The sequence below is a fragment of the Peromyscus maniculatus genome, chromosome 23 (assembly GCF_049852395.1).
Source record: "Peromyscus maniculatus bairdii isolate BWxNUB_F1_BW_parent chromosome 23, HU_Pman_BW_mat_3.1, whole genome shotgun sequence".
In the NCBI taxonomy this organism is placed as follows: domain Eukaryota; kingdom Metazoa; phylum Chordata; class Mammalia; order Rodentia; family Cricetidae; genus Peromyscus; species Peromyscus maniculatus.
Genome location: NC_134874.1, coordinates 30,290,382 through 30,309,230, shown reverse-complemented (window position 1 = coordinate 30,309,230; position 18,849 = coordinate 30,290,382). Strand labels below are relative to the sequence as shown.

Genomic DNA, 18,849 nt, shown 5'->3' with positions numbered 1-18,849 from the left:
CTCCTTAGTCCATATACTTTATTATTCTGTGACAGCTATAAGCTTATATTCTGCTCTCATATTTAGGTCATCTTTAGCCTGATTTTTTCTCTACACTTATCTGTGATCCCCTCTAGGTTCTGTCTTAAATCTAGTTCTGCCCCTTCTAGGTTCTCATCCACTTTGTTCCTTCCCATATCATCTCCTCTCCCATCTCCTCTCTCCTCTTCTCGTTCTACTTCATCTTGTTCTTCCCATCTGGCTCTTTCTCATCTTCCATCTCGTTCCTCTAGTACTCTCCTGTAGCCCTTCAATCTACTTCTTCCCCATCTCAGTTTGTTCCTCTCAAGTTCTTACCCATCTAGTTCTTCCATTCTCTTCTCTCTTTCTCTCTGCCTCCTGGAAGTCTCGGTATATAAAGGGAGGGTCCGAGTTAAATTGTGTAAAGCTATTACTTAACGTCCACCTAGGTGGTGTCTCCTTGTGGAATTTACCTTAAGTCAGGAGACTTGCATGTGGGCTGTTATCATTGTTAGTCCACCCAGGACTAACAATGGGCGCCCACCTGGGTGGTGTTTCCTGTAGTCCTTGAAAGTGGCCAAGGGAGATAATCTGATTCCAGAGAAAGCCTTTCCTGAGGCTGTTCTCCAAATACCTGGAATGTGTATGTCCAGAGAGTGATCAGTCTACACTGTTAGCCCTTCTTAGGGAAAAGTCAATTGGGAAAACTATGAAGGCACACATGATTTTCATAACAGAAGACAGCTGATATATAACAAGCCAAGTAACACCAAAAACTCCTTGGGATTTGGCTTCCTCTGGAGGAATTCCCTGATCCCTCCAGGTAGTGACTTTGCCATAACCAGCTGAGTTCTTATGATATATTCCTGCGGCCTGCAGCAACCTGGGAAGCCTGGCTCCAGCCAGACCCTCAACTTCCAGAAGGCAGAAGAGGTTTCCCAACCATTACCTCTATACCACATGCATTTCCAGGAAAAAAGTAATTTTCTCTTAGGGTCTTCCCACTGTCCCAACCTGCTCCCTGTAGATCATTCTAGCGTTGATTTCCTAGTGTGTCATCTTTTGTATATGATCACAGATTCCCTATACCTGGGAAAGCCCATATCACTGTCACCAGAGGTGAAGGCACAAAAAGGCACATGTGCCCATGTCCTCACACCCACACTCACAAGGGCAGACAGAGGACCCACTCACAAGTGCCTAGGAACATGTCAGTATAGAAAGGGCCATGCTTAGATGGCCTTAGGGATATTTAGGTTGAGGTTAGTGTTAGGGTAACAGACAGCAGCAAACTGTATGTGTTCGTGTTTAATCGTGCCTTTCACTTAAAGAACCAGGCTGGACTCCTGTCCTTTTCTATGCATGCCAGTGTTTATTCCCTTTGGTCTTCCACAGGCAACAGTGTGCCTCTTCTGCATCCCCACACATTGCAGTCTTGGTTCTGATTTGCAGGTTCAACACCTCTCACCACATTCTTTACCCCAAGGTAACATTAAGACTTTGGTAAAAGTTTATGTATCTTCAGTCTTGGATGACCAGTTTAAAATTCATTCATTTATAAGTTTCAGGCTTGTTGAAGGAAAAATGAGAATCTTAAAAATTTAATGCCAAACCACAAGGAAGAAAAAGGGAAAGAATAAGTCCCTAGATTTTATAGAAATACAAAAATTTATATTGGTATAAAAAGCATTCTAAGACCATATCCTCATGTTAGATATCAGCACACACATTGAACATTTACACAATTAAAAAGGTTTACTTCCTTTAAAAATTATCTTAATATTTTACATTTGCATATGCATGTGTTCTATGCTGTACATATGTGCAGTGCCCGTGGAAGCCAGAAGAGGGTATTGAATCCCCTGGAACTGGGGTTATGAATGGTTGTGAGCTGACATGTCAGTGCTGGGAACTGAACTCGGTTGTCTACAAGAGCAGCCAGTGCTCTTAACCACTGAGCAATTTCTCCAGCCCATTTTTTCTCTTTGTGGTCACAGAGGGGCCCCTTGTAGAAACCATAATCAGCATCCAGTGTGATCCCGTAAACGTTTCCAGCTGCGTTTTATACAACTTGGTGGTGAGTGTCATTCATGTCTGTCCTATTAATTAAACTATTGTACCAAGAATATTAGCAAGCTCAGTTGATGGCCACACTTATTTTGGCTACATAGATGTACAATTATAGAGGCCAGTCTGGGGTGGGTAGTAGAGCTTTTTTCCAGGATGCAGATGGGATGCCCACCAGCTGCTGGGCAATGTTGCAATGTGTGAGGATGCAGAAGAGGCACACTGTTGCCTGTGGAAGACCAAAGGGAATAAACACTGGCATGCATAGAAAAGGACAGGAGTCCAGCCTGGTTCTTTAAGTGAAAGGCACGATTAAACACGAACACATACAGTTTGCTGCTGTCTGTTACCCTAACACTAACCTCAACCTAAATATCCCTAAGGCCATCTAAGCATGGCCCTTTCTATACTGACATGTTCCTAGGCACTTGTGAGTGGGTCCTCTGTCTGCCCTTGTGAGTGTGGGTGTGAGGACATGGGCACATGTGCCTTTTTGTGCCTTCACCTCTGGTGACAGTGATATGGGCTTTCCCAGGTATAGGGAATCTGTGATCATATACAAAAGATGACACACTAGGAAATCAACGCTAGAATGATCTACAGGGAGCAGGTTGGGACAGTGGGAAGACCCTAAGAGAAAATTACTTTTTTCCTGGAAATGCATGTGGTATAGAGGTAATGGTTGGGAAACCTCTTCTGCCTTCTGGAAGTTGAGGGTCTGGCTGGAGCCAGGCTTCCCAGGTTGCTGCAGGCCGCAGGAATATATCATAAGAACTCAGCTGGTTATGGCAAAGTCACTACCTGGAGGGATCAGGGAATTCCTCCAGAGGAAGCCAAATCCCAAGGAGTTTTTGGTGTTACTTGGCTTGTTATATATCAGCTGTCTTCTGTTATGAAAATCATGTGTGCCTTCATAGTTTTCCCAATTGACTTTTCCCTAAGAAGGGCTAACAGTGTAGACTGATCACTCTCTGGACATACACATTCCAGGTATTTGGAGAACAGCCTCAGGAAAGGCTTTCTCTGGAATCAGATTATCTCCCTTGGCCACTTTCAAGGACTACAGGAAACACCACCCAGGTGGGCGCCCATTGTTAGTCCTGGGTGGACTAACAATGATAACAGCCCACATGCAAGTCTCCTGACTTAAGGTAAATTCCACAAGGAGACACCACCTAGGTGGACGTTAAGTAATAGCTTTACACAATTTAACTCGGACCCTCCCTTTATATACCGAGACTTCCAGGAGGCAGAGAGAAAGAGAGAAGAGAATGGAAGAACTAGATGGGTAAGAACTTGAGAGGAACAAACTGAGATGGGGAAGAAGTAGATTGAAGGGCTACAGGAGAGTACTAGAGGAACGAGATGGAAGATGAGAAAGAGCCAGATGGGAAGAACAAGATGAAGTAGAACGAGAAGAGGAGAGAGGAGATGGGAGAGGAGATGATATGGGAAGGAACAAAGTGGATGAGAACCTAGAAGGGGCAGAACTAGATTTAAGACAGAACCTAGAGGGGATCACAGATAAGTGTAGAGAAAAAATCAGGCTAAAGATGACCTAAATATGAGAGCAGAATATAAGCTTATAGCTGTCACAGAATAATAAAGTATATGGACTAAGGAGTTTCGTGTACAGAGATTCATTTCATTTCATCAAAAATTAATTATCAGCTGGTTGTAGATTCTTCCCGGACCCTGGGAGGGGACTATCCAGGGGCTGGACCCCCATAGTACCCGATACCAGGTCAGTGTGTGGCATAAGCATATGGACACCACTGTGTCCCATTGTACACATAGAAAGGCAGGAGAGAAGTTGGCAGCCTTGGTCAGCCCTAAAGAAAGCCTATGTGGAGGAGGTGCTGGCTGGAGGGCCCCCAGGAAGTGACCTCACTTCCTTAGTATTATCACAGATGGAACTCAGGCTCCTGGTTACCAGGTAACCAGCCATCAACAGCAGCCTCAACTGACTCACTTCTCTGGAGGCACTAGAACAGTAAGGATGTTCTCTTGCTTCAGGAGTTGTGGTGGCTCAGGCCACCCCAAACCAAAGCATCCTGGCCGGTTCCAACGTGTGCTGCGAAGTATTTATGGATACCTCTGTCCATTTTCCCATAGGGAAAATGAGGTAACACAGGCCAGCCTGTAGCCAGGAGACTTTTTGGTCCCCCTGATCCACTGCAGTTCCTGACTGGGTCTTTGTTCCTGTGAGAACACTGAGGAACATCTTTTATGCTCACTTTTCACTTCAGTGTGTGGTAATGGGTTGTTATTGTCTCTGAGATTTCACATTTAAACCCTCCTTCCTTCCTTGGTCTTTCCTCAGGATAACAGGAATCAGGAAGATGACCCCATATTTGATCCACAGAGCCCAACCTATATGAAAGACCTTATCAATCATATACCAAAAGCCATTAAGGATGAGAATTACCTATTTATATTTATAGTATTGGCTGTCTACCCTAAGTTTGTGACCACCTGGAAGATGCTGGACTTAATTATGGACACGTGAGTGGCTACACACAAGTCAGGCTCTCAAGCCCCCTGTTTGGTTCTAGACCATCTCCACCCTTCTCTGGGACTGTATGCTCTCACAGAACAAGTATTATTGTGCCCTGGCATCATTGGTCCTGGGCCTGGACCTTCCAGATGACATGGCCAGAGATAGGGGTAGGGGAGACAACGCGAGATTGTCATTCACTTTTCTCTAGAAGTGTCAAACACTATCCATTCTTATCCCCTGAGCAGAGCCTTTCCCCCATTTGTATAAAAGGTTCTAGACACTATCTAGGTTTGATGGGGTTAACAGAAGCAGATAAGGGTCCCTGGGGCCACCCAAGAAGTCCTCTAACAACCAAAAAACCTAAGGAGGAGAAGCTTAGGTTACCCAGTGTGGGAAGATCCTTGAAGAGCTGTGACCAGAGGCTCATTCCCAGGCCCTAACCATGGAAGTCAGAACATTGCAAGGAGCCCTGAGGACCCTCATCCCCTTCCTGGCTTCTATTTCTCTACCTGATTCAAGTAGCTCTCTCAGGATCTCTTGGTGGGTTGGGGACACATGGCCTTAGTGGTGACACCCTCATGGAATGCCACAGGTATGGACCTTTGCGGCCAGACTGTGTGGAGGATCAGGAAAAAAAGACGTGAGTTGGCTTGGGTGACGAGGGAGGTAAGAGCCCCTCTACACAGTGGGATGTCTGGGGTGGCTAGGGTTGAGGACTGAGCTGTTACCAGTCACCCCGCTCTTGGGATTCCCACTAGAGGGATGGTACCAGAGACTTCACGTGCAGGTGGAGAAAAACAGAAATCTCCATTGGTCTCCTTGGTCCTGAGGAGCACAGGGATTGATGGAAGCTAAAGGGCCCTAGGGGAAACCATCCCCACTACAGCCCAGCCCAGTCTGCCCAGTCCGTCCTCCAAGGCACAGAAAGTGTCTCGAGCCCTCTCCATACAGCTCTACAGTCCTGACCACCATGCCCAGCAGCACATGGGCTGGGCAGCCCTTTCCTCATCTAAGGGACACTGCTGTGCTGGTGAAGTGAGGCCAGGCTTCTGACTCCACTTCCCTCCAACCTGCTCCTCCCTGCAGTGCCTTATTATCCTTCCTGTCGATATGGAGAATAAAACACCCCCGGGACTTCAGTCGGTCTCCAGACCTTGCCGTGGCCAAGAGGCTCGTGAAATATCTATGGCCCGATGAGCCTGCAAAGGACCTCACTCTTCAAGGAGAGGAGCTGGAGGAGCAGGAGTGTAAAACGGGCGAGGAGGCCTGGGGTAGGTGCCTGGGAAGGCTGAGGTAATTTCGGCGATGGGTTGCACCAGGAAATTGTCCAGATATCCCGGCCTGGAACCAGAGCTGGACACCTGTCGGGTGAGATGTCCTGTTGTGGGGAGAGGGGACTGGGGATTTTCTGACATGAACAGACCTTGTGTGACCATCAAGGCCATCTCTGGGAAGCTCACCCCATCATGGAAACTTCTAGGGCACTTCCACTAACGGTCCATCTCTTTCTGCCTTAGATGATGGACTCCTCAGGGAAATAAATCCAGAGGCACCCACGCAGGATGCATCAGGGATGGTGGAGACTCTGCATCTGGGACCAACTTCTGTGGCAGGGCCCCAGGAATTTCTGAAAACCCAAGACGACACAGACCTGGCACCTGGGGAACCAACCGTGCCAGAAGCTGGACCAGTGCCACTTCAAACTTCAGATCAGCCTCTGCCCACTGATGCACAGCCACCTCTAGAAGTGGCTGCAGATGTTCCAGATGCTGGGCAGCTCTTTCTAGTTTCTGTTGTGCAGTGGGGTGTACCAGAGCCCGTTTTCCCTCTGCCTGATGTTGACATATAGTGAGGTTGTTTATTACCTGCTGAGTTCCACCCAGAACCAGCTGTCCTTCCCGTCTTTAGAGAAAGTATCATCTTTAATTTTGTTTAATTCTTATTGTTGTTTTCAAAGTTTATATCACGTTTAATTATATTTATTTTATTACATTTTTATTGTTTTTAATATTAATATTTATTAATAAACATTAAGTATGCTTAATTCTTTTCTTTGTTTTCATTGTTAATATCGCCTTTAATTTTGTTTATTTCTTTCTTATTAATGGTTTTATTGTTAATATTCCCTTTAATATTCTTTAATACTTTTTTCATTGTTTTCAATGTTATTATTGCCTTTAATTATGTTTAATTCTTATTTATTGTTGTGTTCATTGTTAATATTGCCTTTCATTTTGTTTAATTCTTTTTATTATTCTTTTCGTTGTTAATATCTCCTTAAATTTTGTCTAATTCTGTTTTATTGTTGTTTTCATTTTTAGTATCTCTCTGAATTTTGTTTAACTTTTTTTAAGGCATGGTCATGTATTTGTTACCCTTAAAGACTAATTTCTGACTGGATTCAGACTTAGAAGTAGGAGCACTCAGAGAGGATAGTCTATGTCTCTTGGTGATCTGGTCCTGGTGCTTTACTTGGGCGTCCTTCATTCTCTTGCCAAAAGTTCAGCACAGTCTGCAGCCTCCTCCTTGTCTTCCTTTGTCCGTTGTTTCTCTAGAGCAAACACCGGCGTTTGTGCTGCAGGACATGAGGAGTGACAGGATGCTGAACCCTGGGTGCTTTGGTCCTGGACTTCTTACTTCTTTGTTTAATGACTTTCTGACCATGTATTATTGGCAGACATCATCTTCCTTAAAGAGATTAAAAAGCTTTCAGATTCTGCTAGCTCTTTTAGGTCTCAACCAACAAGGAACAGTAGTATCTGTCCATCCAGAAATATCCTCCTCTCCTTTCCCCCCCCCCCCAATAACCAAGTTGAGAACACTGAGATTGGCTTCCATGATGCATCCTCAACCAGACTTCTTCCTCTCTCCTGTTCTCCTTAGTCTATAACAAGAACGCCCCTTACTCAACAGCAGGTGCACTCTGCCATGGGTCAAAATGCCATGCTTCATGGGAAAACCTTGTCATTCCTGCCACCGATTTGGACCACATATCCCTTCCATTATTCACCCAGAGCATCAGCAGCTGCTTCTGTGTTCATGGGCTTCTCATAGAACACACGAAGCTTGTATTCAGCATTCACTTCAATGAGTTTCTCACAGCCGGGGGCAGGGAAGGAGATATTCAGCTTCATCTTGACACAGCTAACCACCTAGGAGGTCCCACGAAATGGGCCATGCGGAGAAAGATGATGTCAATTTAACTGTAATGGTGCTCCCCATTCTCACCAACCCTGAGCCCAGAGCTGTGTATACACACTCAGTGTATGTTGTGACACTTGTCACACCCCAATGAACATGTTTAAACGGATGGTTATCATAAAGAAGTGCCAGGTTTTCCAAGAATTCTGGGGGTGATCAACACATGACAGAATTGAGTCCATGGAAATTTTTCACACTTGTCTGTGGGGAATGGATTGCATGCCAGCTTATGTTCAGTATGTCCAGTAAAAACCCCCCAAAGGACAAAACTAGAGGTCGTCGTTAAAAATAGCTCACTGTTGTCCTCGTCCAGGGCATGTGAGATGCCACCTACCATTTAGAGGACACTGAAAGGGTGTCAGTGGCCTTTTAGGGTGTAGGGCACCTCATTTCAGGTATGATAAGGGAGGACCCCCACACACACCACCACCACATCACTGTCTACCATGCATTTGGCTTTGGAAAGGTTATATACATCAGGCTAGTTCATGTCTCATCAAGAAGTGAGTTGTTAGTCCAGTGCCGGTGGCTCACACCTTTAATCCCACCAGTCACGAGGCAGAGGCAGGTGGATCATGTGAGTTTGATGTCAGCCTGGTCTACAGAACGAGATTCAGGTCATCCAAGGCTACACAGAAAATTCCTAACTCCAAGAACCCCTCCCTCTCATAAAAGCTAGCTGCTTATGTCATCTAGTCACCAGAGTTAGGGTGTCCAATGGCTCTGGGGAATAGAGATCCAGGGCTGCATTAGACAGTTTGAGAGAAACCCCATCCAGGCTGTAGGCTGGGGACAGGCTTTCCTGTTGAACTGTAGAGGCCTGTCCAGCACAGAGAACAGAGAGGGGGCGGTAGCCATAAGTGATGGAGGCAGTGGTCTAGCCGTCATCTCTATACACGGAGAAAGGGAACTAGTACATTAGCAATATGTGCAAAAAGTCTTGAAGAATCCACAGAACATTATCAGAGCTAGTAAGGTAGTTTAAGAAAATCACAAAGGACAAACCAGCACACATCACAAGAAATGAACTCACCATTTAACTGGACACCAGCCATGCCCAGGGAGGACACCAGATAAGAGCATCGACTCAAAAGCACATCACTGGAAAGTAAGTAGATGCAGCCATTCAAACAGCCATCGAGTCTGTTACTGCCTTGTCCCCTGCTCTCCATAGTATACCTAACGTTCCCTCTAGAAAAATTCAAAGAAATGTAAACAATGGGTAAGAAATTAAACAGGTAGCTTAAAAACCAAGAAAGCCAAGAGATGCAGAAATGGCAGTTCATGAGTTAAAGGACCATAACTTTTTAAGTTGGTGATATGGGAATCCTCCTGCACCCTCCACATGATTACTGTGGTGGACAACAGTGGGAATGCGTATGTCAATGTCCCTAGGTGGTTTCAAAGTACCCACAGCACAATCCAGATTGGGATAGGAAGATGGCTGTCAGTATGCTGCCTGCTGAGAAAGCACAGGGACCCGAGTTTGGATCTCCAGGATTTACATAAAAAAAAGATGCTATGGTCATGTGAAGACGATGCCCAATGTGCTGTGTTTACTTTTGTTGTGGTTGTTGTTTTCAACTTGATACAGGTAGGGTCAATTGTTAGAGGAAACATTAGATGAGAAAATGCCTCTATCAGATTGGCCTATAGGTAAGTCTGTGGAGCATTTTCTTGAATAACAAATGCTCTATGTGGGAAGGTTCAGCTCACTGTGGGCAGTTCCACCCCTGTACTGGTGTTTTGGGGTGCTATAAGACAGCAAGTTGGGCAAGCCATGGGGAGCAAGGCAGTCAGCAGTGTTCCTTCATGGCCTCTGCTTCAGTTCCTGCCTCCAGGTCTCTGTCTGCATTTCTGTCCTGACTTCCCTTCATGATGGACTGTAAACTGTAAAGAAATAAATGCCTGCTTTTCCAAAGTTGTTTTTGGTCACTGTTCTATGACAGCAAGAGAAAGGAAAACTAAGACACCCTAGGTGATAGTAGGTCCCCAGGTCAGCCGGTCTTGTCAATTGGTGAGCACTACATTCAGTGAGAAAATGTGGTTCAATGAAAACTAGGAGTAGAGGGATTTAAGGAAGACATGTGGTGTCAAACTCCTGCTTCCACGGACACCACATGAACACAAAGACATATGTACACACTTACACATGCATACACCACATATACACAAGGCTACACATGCTCACTCCACACATGTAAATGGACATATACACACACTTAAGGCACATAGCTACATACTTACACGTGTGTGCACACAAACACCAAAACACGTGTACTGTTACAAACATAACACACACACACACACACACACACACACACACACACACACAGATATACATACATACAGAAAACAAAACAACTAGATCACAGCCACTTTCAATCCCACCTCAAGCAGCTATTACCAGCTATGTGGGATCAACTGTCAAGACGACAGCCAGAAGGATCAATGGAGCTGAGGCAAGAGTCCAGAAACTGAGAGAGAATGGTCCCGGGGTGCAGTGCTCACAAGGGTCTCGCTGTGTAGTTCCGGCTCACTTGGAGTTCACCTTGAAGTCTATGCTGGTCTTCATCTCCAGATCCGATCCTCCAGCCTCTAAATCACTGATTCTTAACCTGTGTGTCACCACCCTTTGTGGGTTGAATGGTCCTTTCACAAGGGTCACTTAAGACCATCAGAAAACACATATATTTACACTAAGATCCATAACAACAAAATCAGAGTTATGAAGTACCAATGAAAATACTACTATGGCCAGGTTTACCACAGCATGAGGACTGAAGTAAAGGGTCACAGCATCAGGAAAGTTGAGAACCACTGCTTTAAAGGGTAGGATTACAGGTGTGCACTACCATACCTAGAAAAAACATTTATTCTTCTGGTGGAATGTTCTCCATCATGAGAGCTCCTTCTTCATTAGATGATTGCCCCTGCATAAGGCCGTGGACACATGGGTTAAAAGACTAGACAGAGGCCATGGGCTCCACACAGCCAATGATAACTAAAGATCATGTGCAAGAAAGGGTTCATGAAGAGATGGTGGGACCCAAGACCAGGCTCCAAAGATCAATTGTCAGTGATAACCAAAATGTCATGTGGGTTGCTGAGATGTATGTGAGGTTTTACTTCTCTGTCTTGTGAGACCTCTTAGGTAAAATTGACACAGTGCAACTTAAAGCCAGAACAAGATTCCTTCCCTTCACCCCACCCAAGGTTATACAAGTGTAAACACCTGGTGGGGGAGGTGACCCGGATGTGGTTGGTGACCTGCAAATAATATTAAACTTGGGGACCCAGGAAATGGAGGATTGGAAGCTCAGAAAAATTTTCAACCTGTTTCTGATCCCTTTTCTGGACATTTACAGGCTCTGTTTAAGAGATCAATGACAGTTCCCACAGTTTATAGGGAAAGAAACACCATTGCTGACAGCAAACAGTTCTCTAAAATGGTGTTTCACAACACAATGCAGTGTATTGACCCGGGTAGCATAAAGTGTCAACTTGTCACAGCTAGAGTCATCTGAGGGGAGACCCTCCAATGTGGGATTGGCCTAGATCAGATGGGCCTGTGGATATGTCTGTGAGGGACTCTTTGATTGTTAGTTGACGTAGGAGGGCTCAGCCCACTGTGGGAGGTACCATCCCTAGGCACATGGAAATCATCTGTATATGAAAGCTAGCTGGGTATAAGCCAGCTGGCAAGGCAGATAATAAGCAGCTTTCTCTATGAGCTCTAATTTTTGCTTGTGAAATGTGATCCTTTGATGGAGGTAATGCTGTGTGTACCAGCAAGCAGATCCACCTTCAGATTCTGCCTTGACTTCCTTCAGTGTTGGACTGTAACCTTCAATTTTAAGATGAATAAATGCTTTCCTCCCTTAAGATGCTTTTAGTCAGAGGTTTTAAGATTTTTCTTTTTCTGTTTTCAATCACAGCAAGAGAAGTGTAAATGGAATATGTACAAAGCTGAATTGAAAGCAGATCAAAATTCCTCTGGCGCTCTAGTAAAGCAGCATTAAGCACCTGCCATTCCAAAGCAAAGTTCACAAAGAGAAACATCCAGACCCAAGGCAGCTTTCGTTGAGACTCTGGTTCCTGGCACCATAAATACTCTCTCAGAGTATACTCAATAGCCTTACAGAACCAAGAGCCCCTTTCATCTTAGGAGAGAGGTAAACCAATAAAAGCTATGAAGACAGTGAGATATCAGTGAGTGTTCCCACCAGAGCCACACACAGAACTCACTTAAACAGGGAAACAGTGAGGTTCCTCTCCTGATATTATTATTTTGTGTATGGGTGTTTTACCTACAGGAAAGTCTGTGCACCACATGCATGATTGGTGCCGAAAGAGGACAGAAGGCGCTAGATCCCCAGGACTGGAGTTATAGGTAGTTATGTGTCATCATGTAGGTGCTGGGAGTGGAATCCAGGTCCTCTGGGATGGCAGGCAGTGCTCTGAACTGCTGAGCCATCTCTCAGCCTTCTAACTTTTGTTTGTTTGTTTGCTTTTGAGACAGGGCTTCTCTGCTGACCAGGATGGCCTCAACTCATAGATCTGCTTGTCTTTACCTCCTGAGTTTTGGCATTAAGAGCCACCATGTCTGGATTCTTTTCTCCTAAGTTTTCACAACTTACTTCAATTACCTGAAATTTGAATCCTTCCTGATTCTATTTGGAAATCAAACTGTGTGGGTGTTGTAGAAATCAGGATATGGGGCCCCATCCACTTTTAAAAGTTTTTTTTTAAAATAATACCTACCCTTGAAGGCACATGATATCTACAAAAAAAAAATTAAGGTTTTAGAAAACAAATTTTCTCATGCTTTTGGAATGACATGAATAAAAGATGAAACAGTCTATGTTGTCAAAATCTATCTAGTGATCTTCACAATTCTTATGAAAATTCCAATGATATTCCTCACAAAGCAAGAGAAAAAATCTACAGTTCATGTGATGGCGATAAAGACCCTAGGAAAAAAATAATCCAAAGCAAGAAAAAGCACTTCCGGTTATCAGAATTTTTGAACTCAAGACTTGGTTCTAAGTGGCAGGAACAGCATGGTACTGTCAGAAAACAGAAGAGTAGACCAGTGGAGTAGACAGAGGACACAGAAATGAAGCCACACAGCCTGCAGCCACCTTGGTCTGTAACAAGAATTTTTGTTTTTTATTTATACATCTGTGTCCAGGTGTATGGCAGTGAATGGGAGTGCCCTTGGAGGACAGAAGAGGACTTTGGATCCCCTGGAGCTGGAGCTAGTTACTGGTGGTTGTGAGTTGACAGACTGGATACTGGGAAGCAAACCTGTATCCTATGTCAGTGCAGAAAGTTCTCCTAACCACTGAGCCATTCTTCTACACCCAACATACTTTTGACAAAGATGCCAAAATCATACATTGGGGAAAATGATATTTTTTGAGTAGATAGTTTTGGATACTCACACATAGAGGATGAAATTAGATTCTCATCTCTCCTCCAACCAAAAGTGCAGTTCAAATTAGACAAAGACCCTAAGGTGAGATCTGAAACCACTAGAGAAAAAGCTACAGAAAACAGCTCAGTATATGGGCATATGCAAGAACATTCTGAGAAGAAATCCAGTAAACCATATATTCCAAGGAATCAACAAATAGGACTCCAAGAATTAAAAACCATACTCCAATAGCAAGGACACAATCCCCAGCATAAAGAGACAGACTGGCTAATGGGAGAATTCTTTACCATCGACAGATCAGTCAGCAGATTAATATCTAGGCTCTGTAATGAATTTCAAAACTTGAATATCAAAAAAATCTTCCAATTAATAAATGGACAAGTGAATTGAAGAAATACGACTATAATTTACAAAACCTCGATAAACATTTGGAAAGGGGGCAAATACCACAATCGACTGGAAAATACAAATTAAAATTGTGTGGTGATACTATCTCATCATAGTCAGAACTGTCATAATAAGGAAACAAAAGCATCCAGGGAGGAGGTGGAAGTGAGCTCTTATACTCTGCTGGTCAGACTGGGAACTGGTGCAGCTGCCACGGGAATCAATATGGAGGGATGTTGGTGACTTTCCTCAATTCTGTGACCAAATATCTGAGAAAGGAACTTGAGCGAGGATGGTATATTTGGGCTCCTGTTTAAGAGTTTAGTCCATCCTGGTGGGAAAGGCAGGGTGCAGGTGTCTGAAGTGGCTGATCACATTGTCTCTTCAGTCAGAAAGCAGATGAATCCTGGTGCTCAGCATTCACTTCACTTCACTTTGGAATCAGCCAGAAACCCCAGCTCAGGAGATGGTGCTGCCCAGACTCAGGGTGGGTCTCCCCTCCTCAGTTTACCCTGTCTGGAGACAGCCTCACAGACACACCCAGAGGTGTGGCTCCCAGGTGATTCCAAATGTAGCCAGTGGAAGAGGAAGATGAACCATCACAGGAGGTTAACAACAAGAAAACACTAAAACTGTCATACCGTCCAGTGGAGCCACTCCAGGGTCTATACAAAATGAATCTATGTCACATTGTCACAATGGGTACGTCCATACCCATGTTCAGTGCACCCGCATGCTGCACTGTTCACAGCAGTTAAACCGTGGAACAGCAGATGCCACACCTAACCATGGGATACCTGCTGAGGAAAGCTGGAACCACCCAAGAAAAAGAAATATGTTGCAGTCAACAAAGCTGAAAGCAGTTAAGAGAGCTGAAGAGCATGTTGACATCAGACACGGAGATAGAGAGTGTGGAGTTTGCCCAGCTGATTTTTGGTCTTGCTTTTGTCCGCTTTTCATCACTCTACTCCTTTCCCTACATTTTGGAATGCTAATGTATATCCTATGACATTATATGTTTTAAGTATGTAATCTATTCTTTGATGCTGATTTTATAGGGGATTACTGTTAGGAGATTGCATGAACCTCAGAAGGGTGAATCTAGGACTTTGAAACATTGCTGATACTGTGATAGACTATGGGAACTTTTGAAGTTGGACTAAATGCATTTCGTATTATGATATTTTTACAAGCTTTTGGGGGCCAGTGGACCTTGGTAGTTTGAATGTAATTGGCCCCTATAAGCTCCTAGGGAGTGGCACTATTAGGAGGTGTGGCTTTGATGGAATAAGTATGACCTTTTTGGAGGAAGTGTGTCACTGTGGAGTTGGGCTTTGAGGTCTCATATATGCTCAATCTAAGCAAGTGAGGCAAATGACTTCTTGTTGCCTGCACAAGATGTGGAACTCTCAGCTACCTCTCCAACTCCATGTCTGCCTACATGCCACCAATCTCACCATAATGATTAACTCTAAAACTGTAAGGCACCCAATTAAATGTTTTCCTTTATAAGAGTCATCGTGGTCATGGTGTTTCTTCACAGCAATAAAAACTCTAAGACAATATGTAATATATATACACACAAGTTGTAGAATACATTTTTGTTGTTTGTGTGTATATGGTTTCAGGGCTGACCACTGTGCATTAGACATTGAATAAGGGGTTCAAGCCTGGGAGAAGGTAATTCTCCTCTCAGCAGTCATTAGGTGCCTGTAGTCCTTTTTCTAGGAGTGTTCTACATCAACATGTCCATTAATACTGACATTGTCCTGGTCTTGTTTATATAGTCTTTTGTTGTTGTTGTTGTTGTTGTTGTTTGTGGGTTTTTTTTGTTTTTTTTTTTCCGAGACAGGGTTTCCCTGTGTAGCTTTGCGCCTTTCCTGGAACTCACTTGGTAGCCCAGGCTGGCCTCGAACTCACAGAGATCCACCTGCCTCTGCCTCCGGAGTGCTGGGATTAAAGGCCTGCGCCACCACTGCCCGGCTATATAGTCATTTTTAGAAGAAACTGTTGCAGAGCAAGCTTCCTGGTATTTTAGCTTTCACAACCTCGCTTTCAAATTGGTACCTGACCAGAGACACAGGAGCAGTGATGTAGATGTGTACATTGGTACTGGTCTCCCCATGACCCACTGGTTTATTTCTGCATTGTGTTCCGTTGTGGTTTCCTGTGATGGTCTCCATTTTCTGTAAAGAGAAGGGTCTTAGATGAGGAATGGTAGCTTCACTTATCTGTGGGTATAAGGATAAGATTTCAAGTGTAGTAAGGAATTATGCTAGTCTAGAAAAGTTGTGCTGGTAGAGTCTTTTCTAAGGTCCATGACCTCACTTGCTCTGGGAAGCTACTCTAATAACAGCTTATGAATGAATTTATATTGACTGTATAGTTTTATCTTCAAAAGCAAAAAAAAAGGTGTGAGCTGGAAGTGAAGCAAGGCCATTGGTGCTCCGAGTTCATCCTTTGTGACATATATCCTCCAACAAGGTTCCACCTTTTACAATTTCCCTAAACAGTGTCACCAAATGGGAACCAAGTGTTCAACTAGGGAGCCTACGGGGACGTTCGTGAGTCCAGCCTGATTTCATAGTGTCTGTACTAGTTTATGCTTCCACGCACAGCGCATAAGAGTGTTCCTTTCTGTACATCCACATCAGCATTGCTTGTCACTTGTATTCCTGATCATAGCCATTCTGCCTAGAGTGATGAAATCCTGAAGTAGTGTTAATCTGTGTTTCCTTCACAGCCAAGGACAGTGAATATTTTTCAAAGTGTTTTTTAGCTGAGTGGGATGCACAACTTTAATCCCTGCACATGGAAGCCAGAGGAAAGTGGCTTCTGTGAGTTGCAGGCCAAGCCTGGTCTGCACATGGTGAGTGCCAGGATGGTCAAGAGGCACATAGAGAGACCGTATGTAAAAAAAAAAAAAAAAAAAAATAGTTTACTAGCCATTTGTAATTCTTTCTGAAATTATAATATCAGGAGCCTATGTTTAAAAAAAAAGTTGTATATTTAACAGTGAATTATGATGGAGCACAGAATGTTCTTTCCACAAGGTAGCCTTCTAGAAAATGTATAAACCATAAGTGAATGCACTTGAAAGCAAGGACATGAAGGGAACAGCATGACATATTTTTGGCTCTTTTCACATGACCAATGATGATAAGACACACCACCAGCTGAATTCCCTCAATGCCCTTCTATTTGCTTAGGTTAACTGCAAAAGTCAACTCACATTTCCCTTGCTTTAGGAATAAAAATGGGAAGTGCTTTGTTCATACCACTCTTAAGTCTGGAGTCCCCTGGTAATCCCTTGTAGATCTTTTCACAGAACTTTCAATCTGAAGAGATTTAGCCTCCCTGGCCAGGGAAGGTAAACAATATAACATTTCTCCCTTCCTTTTCTCCCTCGAAACCCTTCCAATATAACCTTTCCTGCTCTCCATCAAATTCATGGCTTCTTTTTTCATTAACTATTATTGCATGAAAATACATATATACATATATACATGTATATTTCTAAATATACCTCTTCAGTCCCTGTTACTTTTATGGATGTTTTCAGGGCTGACTATTTGGTATTGGACAAGCGATTGGTGTGCTCTCTCCATTCCCAGCTTTCCTCAGTTGCCTGTAGTTTTTTATGTGGGGTTGAGGCCTCATGGGCTCTTCTCTGCCCATGTTCGTCTGGCCATTGGTGTCCTCATTGTTCATTCTTGAGCAGACATGTTGATAAGACTTTATGAGCATAGCTTCTGTCCACACTCGGAGACACAACCTCACAGCAAACTTCCTGATCTCTGGCTCTTACAATCTTTCCACCCCCCTCTTCCTCAAATTGGCCTGAGCCTTAGATGTGGAAGTGTTTTATACATGTCTCTATTGGGACTGAGCTCTATAACTCTGCATATTGATTGATTGTGTTTCTGTATTGGTCTCCGTATGTTGCCTTGATGAGCGGTGAGGACCACACTTATCTGTGGGCATAAGGACAAATGTTTACAGATTGTTGTTAGGGATGATGCTGCTTTAGCAAATTCGTGGCTGTAAATTCTCCACCATTAACCATGACCTCACTAGCACTGAGCAGTTAGGTTTGTTTCCTGTATCAGCATGGTTGCCCTCTTGTTGAGCAGGTCTTAAGTCCAGTGAGTTCAATTTAGTCCAAGGTACACATGCCACAACTTCATTTCGGTTGTCATGCCATGCTGGTTGGTCAGGTTCACAGGTGTCAAAGCTGGGAAGGACTACTGGTTTTCCTCCATCTCTGGATGCTTTCTGGTACCAAGAAACCTAATCCAAAGGGAACAGAAATGCAGGTCAGTTCCAGCTCTGGGTACCACAGCCATTTTATATCCCGGGTTAAACAACAGTATCCTCTTTTGGAAACAGTTGTCTTTTCAGCTCTTTCCAAGGGCTCAGTGCTTTTCACCTTGGTGCTGCTTTGCTGTTCTCCTTTCTCCTGCTACAAAGTAGGGAGAAGAGCTGGGTGGAAAACAGGGCGTTTGGAGGACACTGTGAGACATACGTGCTTGGGTCTGTGGGGAAATCTCACCTCTGGAGCCAGCTTCAGTGAGGTTAAACAGCACATGACAATTTGCTAACAAAAGGCATTCATTCCACTGTAAAACTGAAGAACCAGAGAAGCGAGAGAGAAGGAATCCAGTTGCTTGCTGTGCTGTGTATTGAGAATGAGGACAAAAAAGAGGTAAGGATTTTTGCCCCACCAGAGGATTATCAGGGACAAAACTTGATTTAGAATTGTAAACCTCTGATATCTTCATATTTTGTAAGATCATGCCACACAGCTTCCAGAAGCCACAATCAAAGAGGATCAAGCCAACAAAAATATCTGCCTTCACCCCTGGGTAACTTGACATACTCTCTGGCTATTCTTGGGGTGAGGGCTAAACTGCTTGAAGACCTGTACCTGCAATTAGTGTGTGTGTGCACCTGGGAGAAGACATCCTGAAAAACCCAAGGAATAAATAAATGCCTTTTCACCTAAACAAACAGCACTATGACTGATACTCCTGATTCCATCTTCCAGTTTATGTTTGGGCCAGGATTAACTATAGAAAAATATCAGGCCTTTTTTTTTTAAGGTTTAGGTCAGTCTAGGGGTTACCTGTTACCACTCTATGAGGCAAGAACAATCATCTATATTGGATGATCTTCCATCCCTTCTTTGCCTTCTTCCTCTCCAGAGAGTCCTCTGATATTTTTCCTTTTTTTTCCTTTCATCCCCTTGTGAGCA

General features: G+C 44.0%; 2 protein-coding genes and 1 long non-coding RNA gene across 4 annotated transcripts; 2 read left to right on the top strand and 1 right to left on the bottom strand.

Moving 5' to 3' along the window:
• Positions 1-4,027: 4,027 nt before the first annotated feature.
• Positions 4,028-6,611, top strand: LOC107399995 (uncharacterized). The gene is made up of 5 exons (XM_042268362.2): positions 4,028-4,192; positions 4,391-4,572; positions 5,160-5,207; positions 5,654-5,838; positions 6,085-6,611. Exons 1-5 carry the CDS (start codon positions 4,067-4,069, stop codon positions 6,414-6,416), a joined length of 873 nt encoding a protein of 290 aa, XP_042124296.1. The 5' UTR covers positions 4,028-4,066; the 3' UTR covers positions 6,417-6,611.
• A 1-nt stretch (position 6,612) lies between these two features.
• On the bottom strand, positions 6,613-18,243 carry LOC102913384 (uncharacterized). 2 transcript variants are annotated; one of them, XR_013047537.1, is made up of 5 exons: positions 18,121-18,243; positions 15,663-15,781; positions 8,802-8,959; positions 7,578-7,719; positions 6,613-7,255 (listed from the first exon to the last, which is right to left on the bottom strand). XR_013047537.1 is itself a non-coding variant. In XM_076560178.1 (4 exons), the coding sequence occupies exons 1-4, from the start codon at positions 18,181-18,183 to the stop codon at positions 7,712-7,714; spliced, it is 348 nt and encodes a 115-aa protein (XP_076416293.1). In that variant the 5' UTR covers positions 18,184-18,243; the 3' UTR covers positions 7,367-7,711. The 2 variants fall into 2 exon arrangements, 1 of the variants encoding a protein (XP_076416293.1); XM_076560178.1 differs by lacking the exon at positions 6,613-7,255 and having other exon boundaries at positions 7,367-7,719.
• On the top strand, positions 17,813-18,504 carry LOC143270375 (uncharacterized). The gene is made up of 3 exons (XR_013047543.1): positions 17,813-17,911; positions 18,229-18,300; positions 18,387-18,504. It is a non-coding gene; the product is annotated as an uncharacterized LOC143270375 (long non-coding RNA).
• Positions 18,505-18,849: the final 345 nt, after the last annotated feature.

What these genes read in the sequence shown, in the direction of transcription:
- LOC107399995 (XM_042268362.2), top strand. Translation starts at nt 4,067, where the DNA reads ATGTTCTCTTGCTTCAGGAGTTGTGGTGGCTCAGGCCACCCCAAACCA. An exon ending in CTGGACTTAATTATGGACAC is followed by an intron (nt 4,573 to 5,159) that starts GTGAGTGGCTAC and finishes GGAATGCCACAG; the next exon opens with GTATGGACCTTTGCGGCCAG. An exon ending in AACGGGCGAGGAGGCCTGGG is followed by an intron (nt 5,839 to 6,084) that starts GTAGGTGCCTGG and finishes TTTCTGCCTTAG; the next exon opens with ATGATGGACTCCTCAGGGAA.
- LOC102913384 (XM_076560178.1), bottom strand. Translation starts at nt 18,183, where the DNA reads ATGTGCTGTTTAACCTCACTGAAGCTGGCTCCAGAGGTGAGATTTCCC. An exon ending in TTCCCCACAGACCCAAGCAC is followed by an intron (nt 15,782 to 18,120) that starts GTATGTCTCACA and finishes TTCTCTTTACAG; the next exon opens with AAAATGGAGACCATCACAGG. An exon ending in GCTCCTGTGTCTCTGGTCAG is followed by an intron (nt 8,960 to 15,662) that starts GTACCAATTTGA and finishes GAATTTTTCTAG; the next exon opens with AGGGAACGTTAGGTATACTA.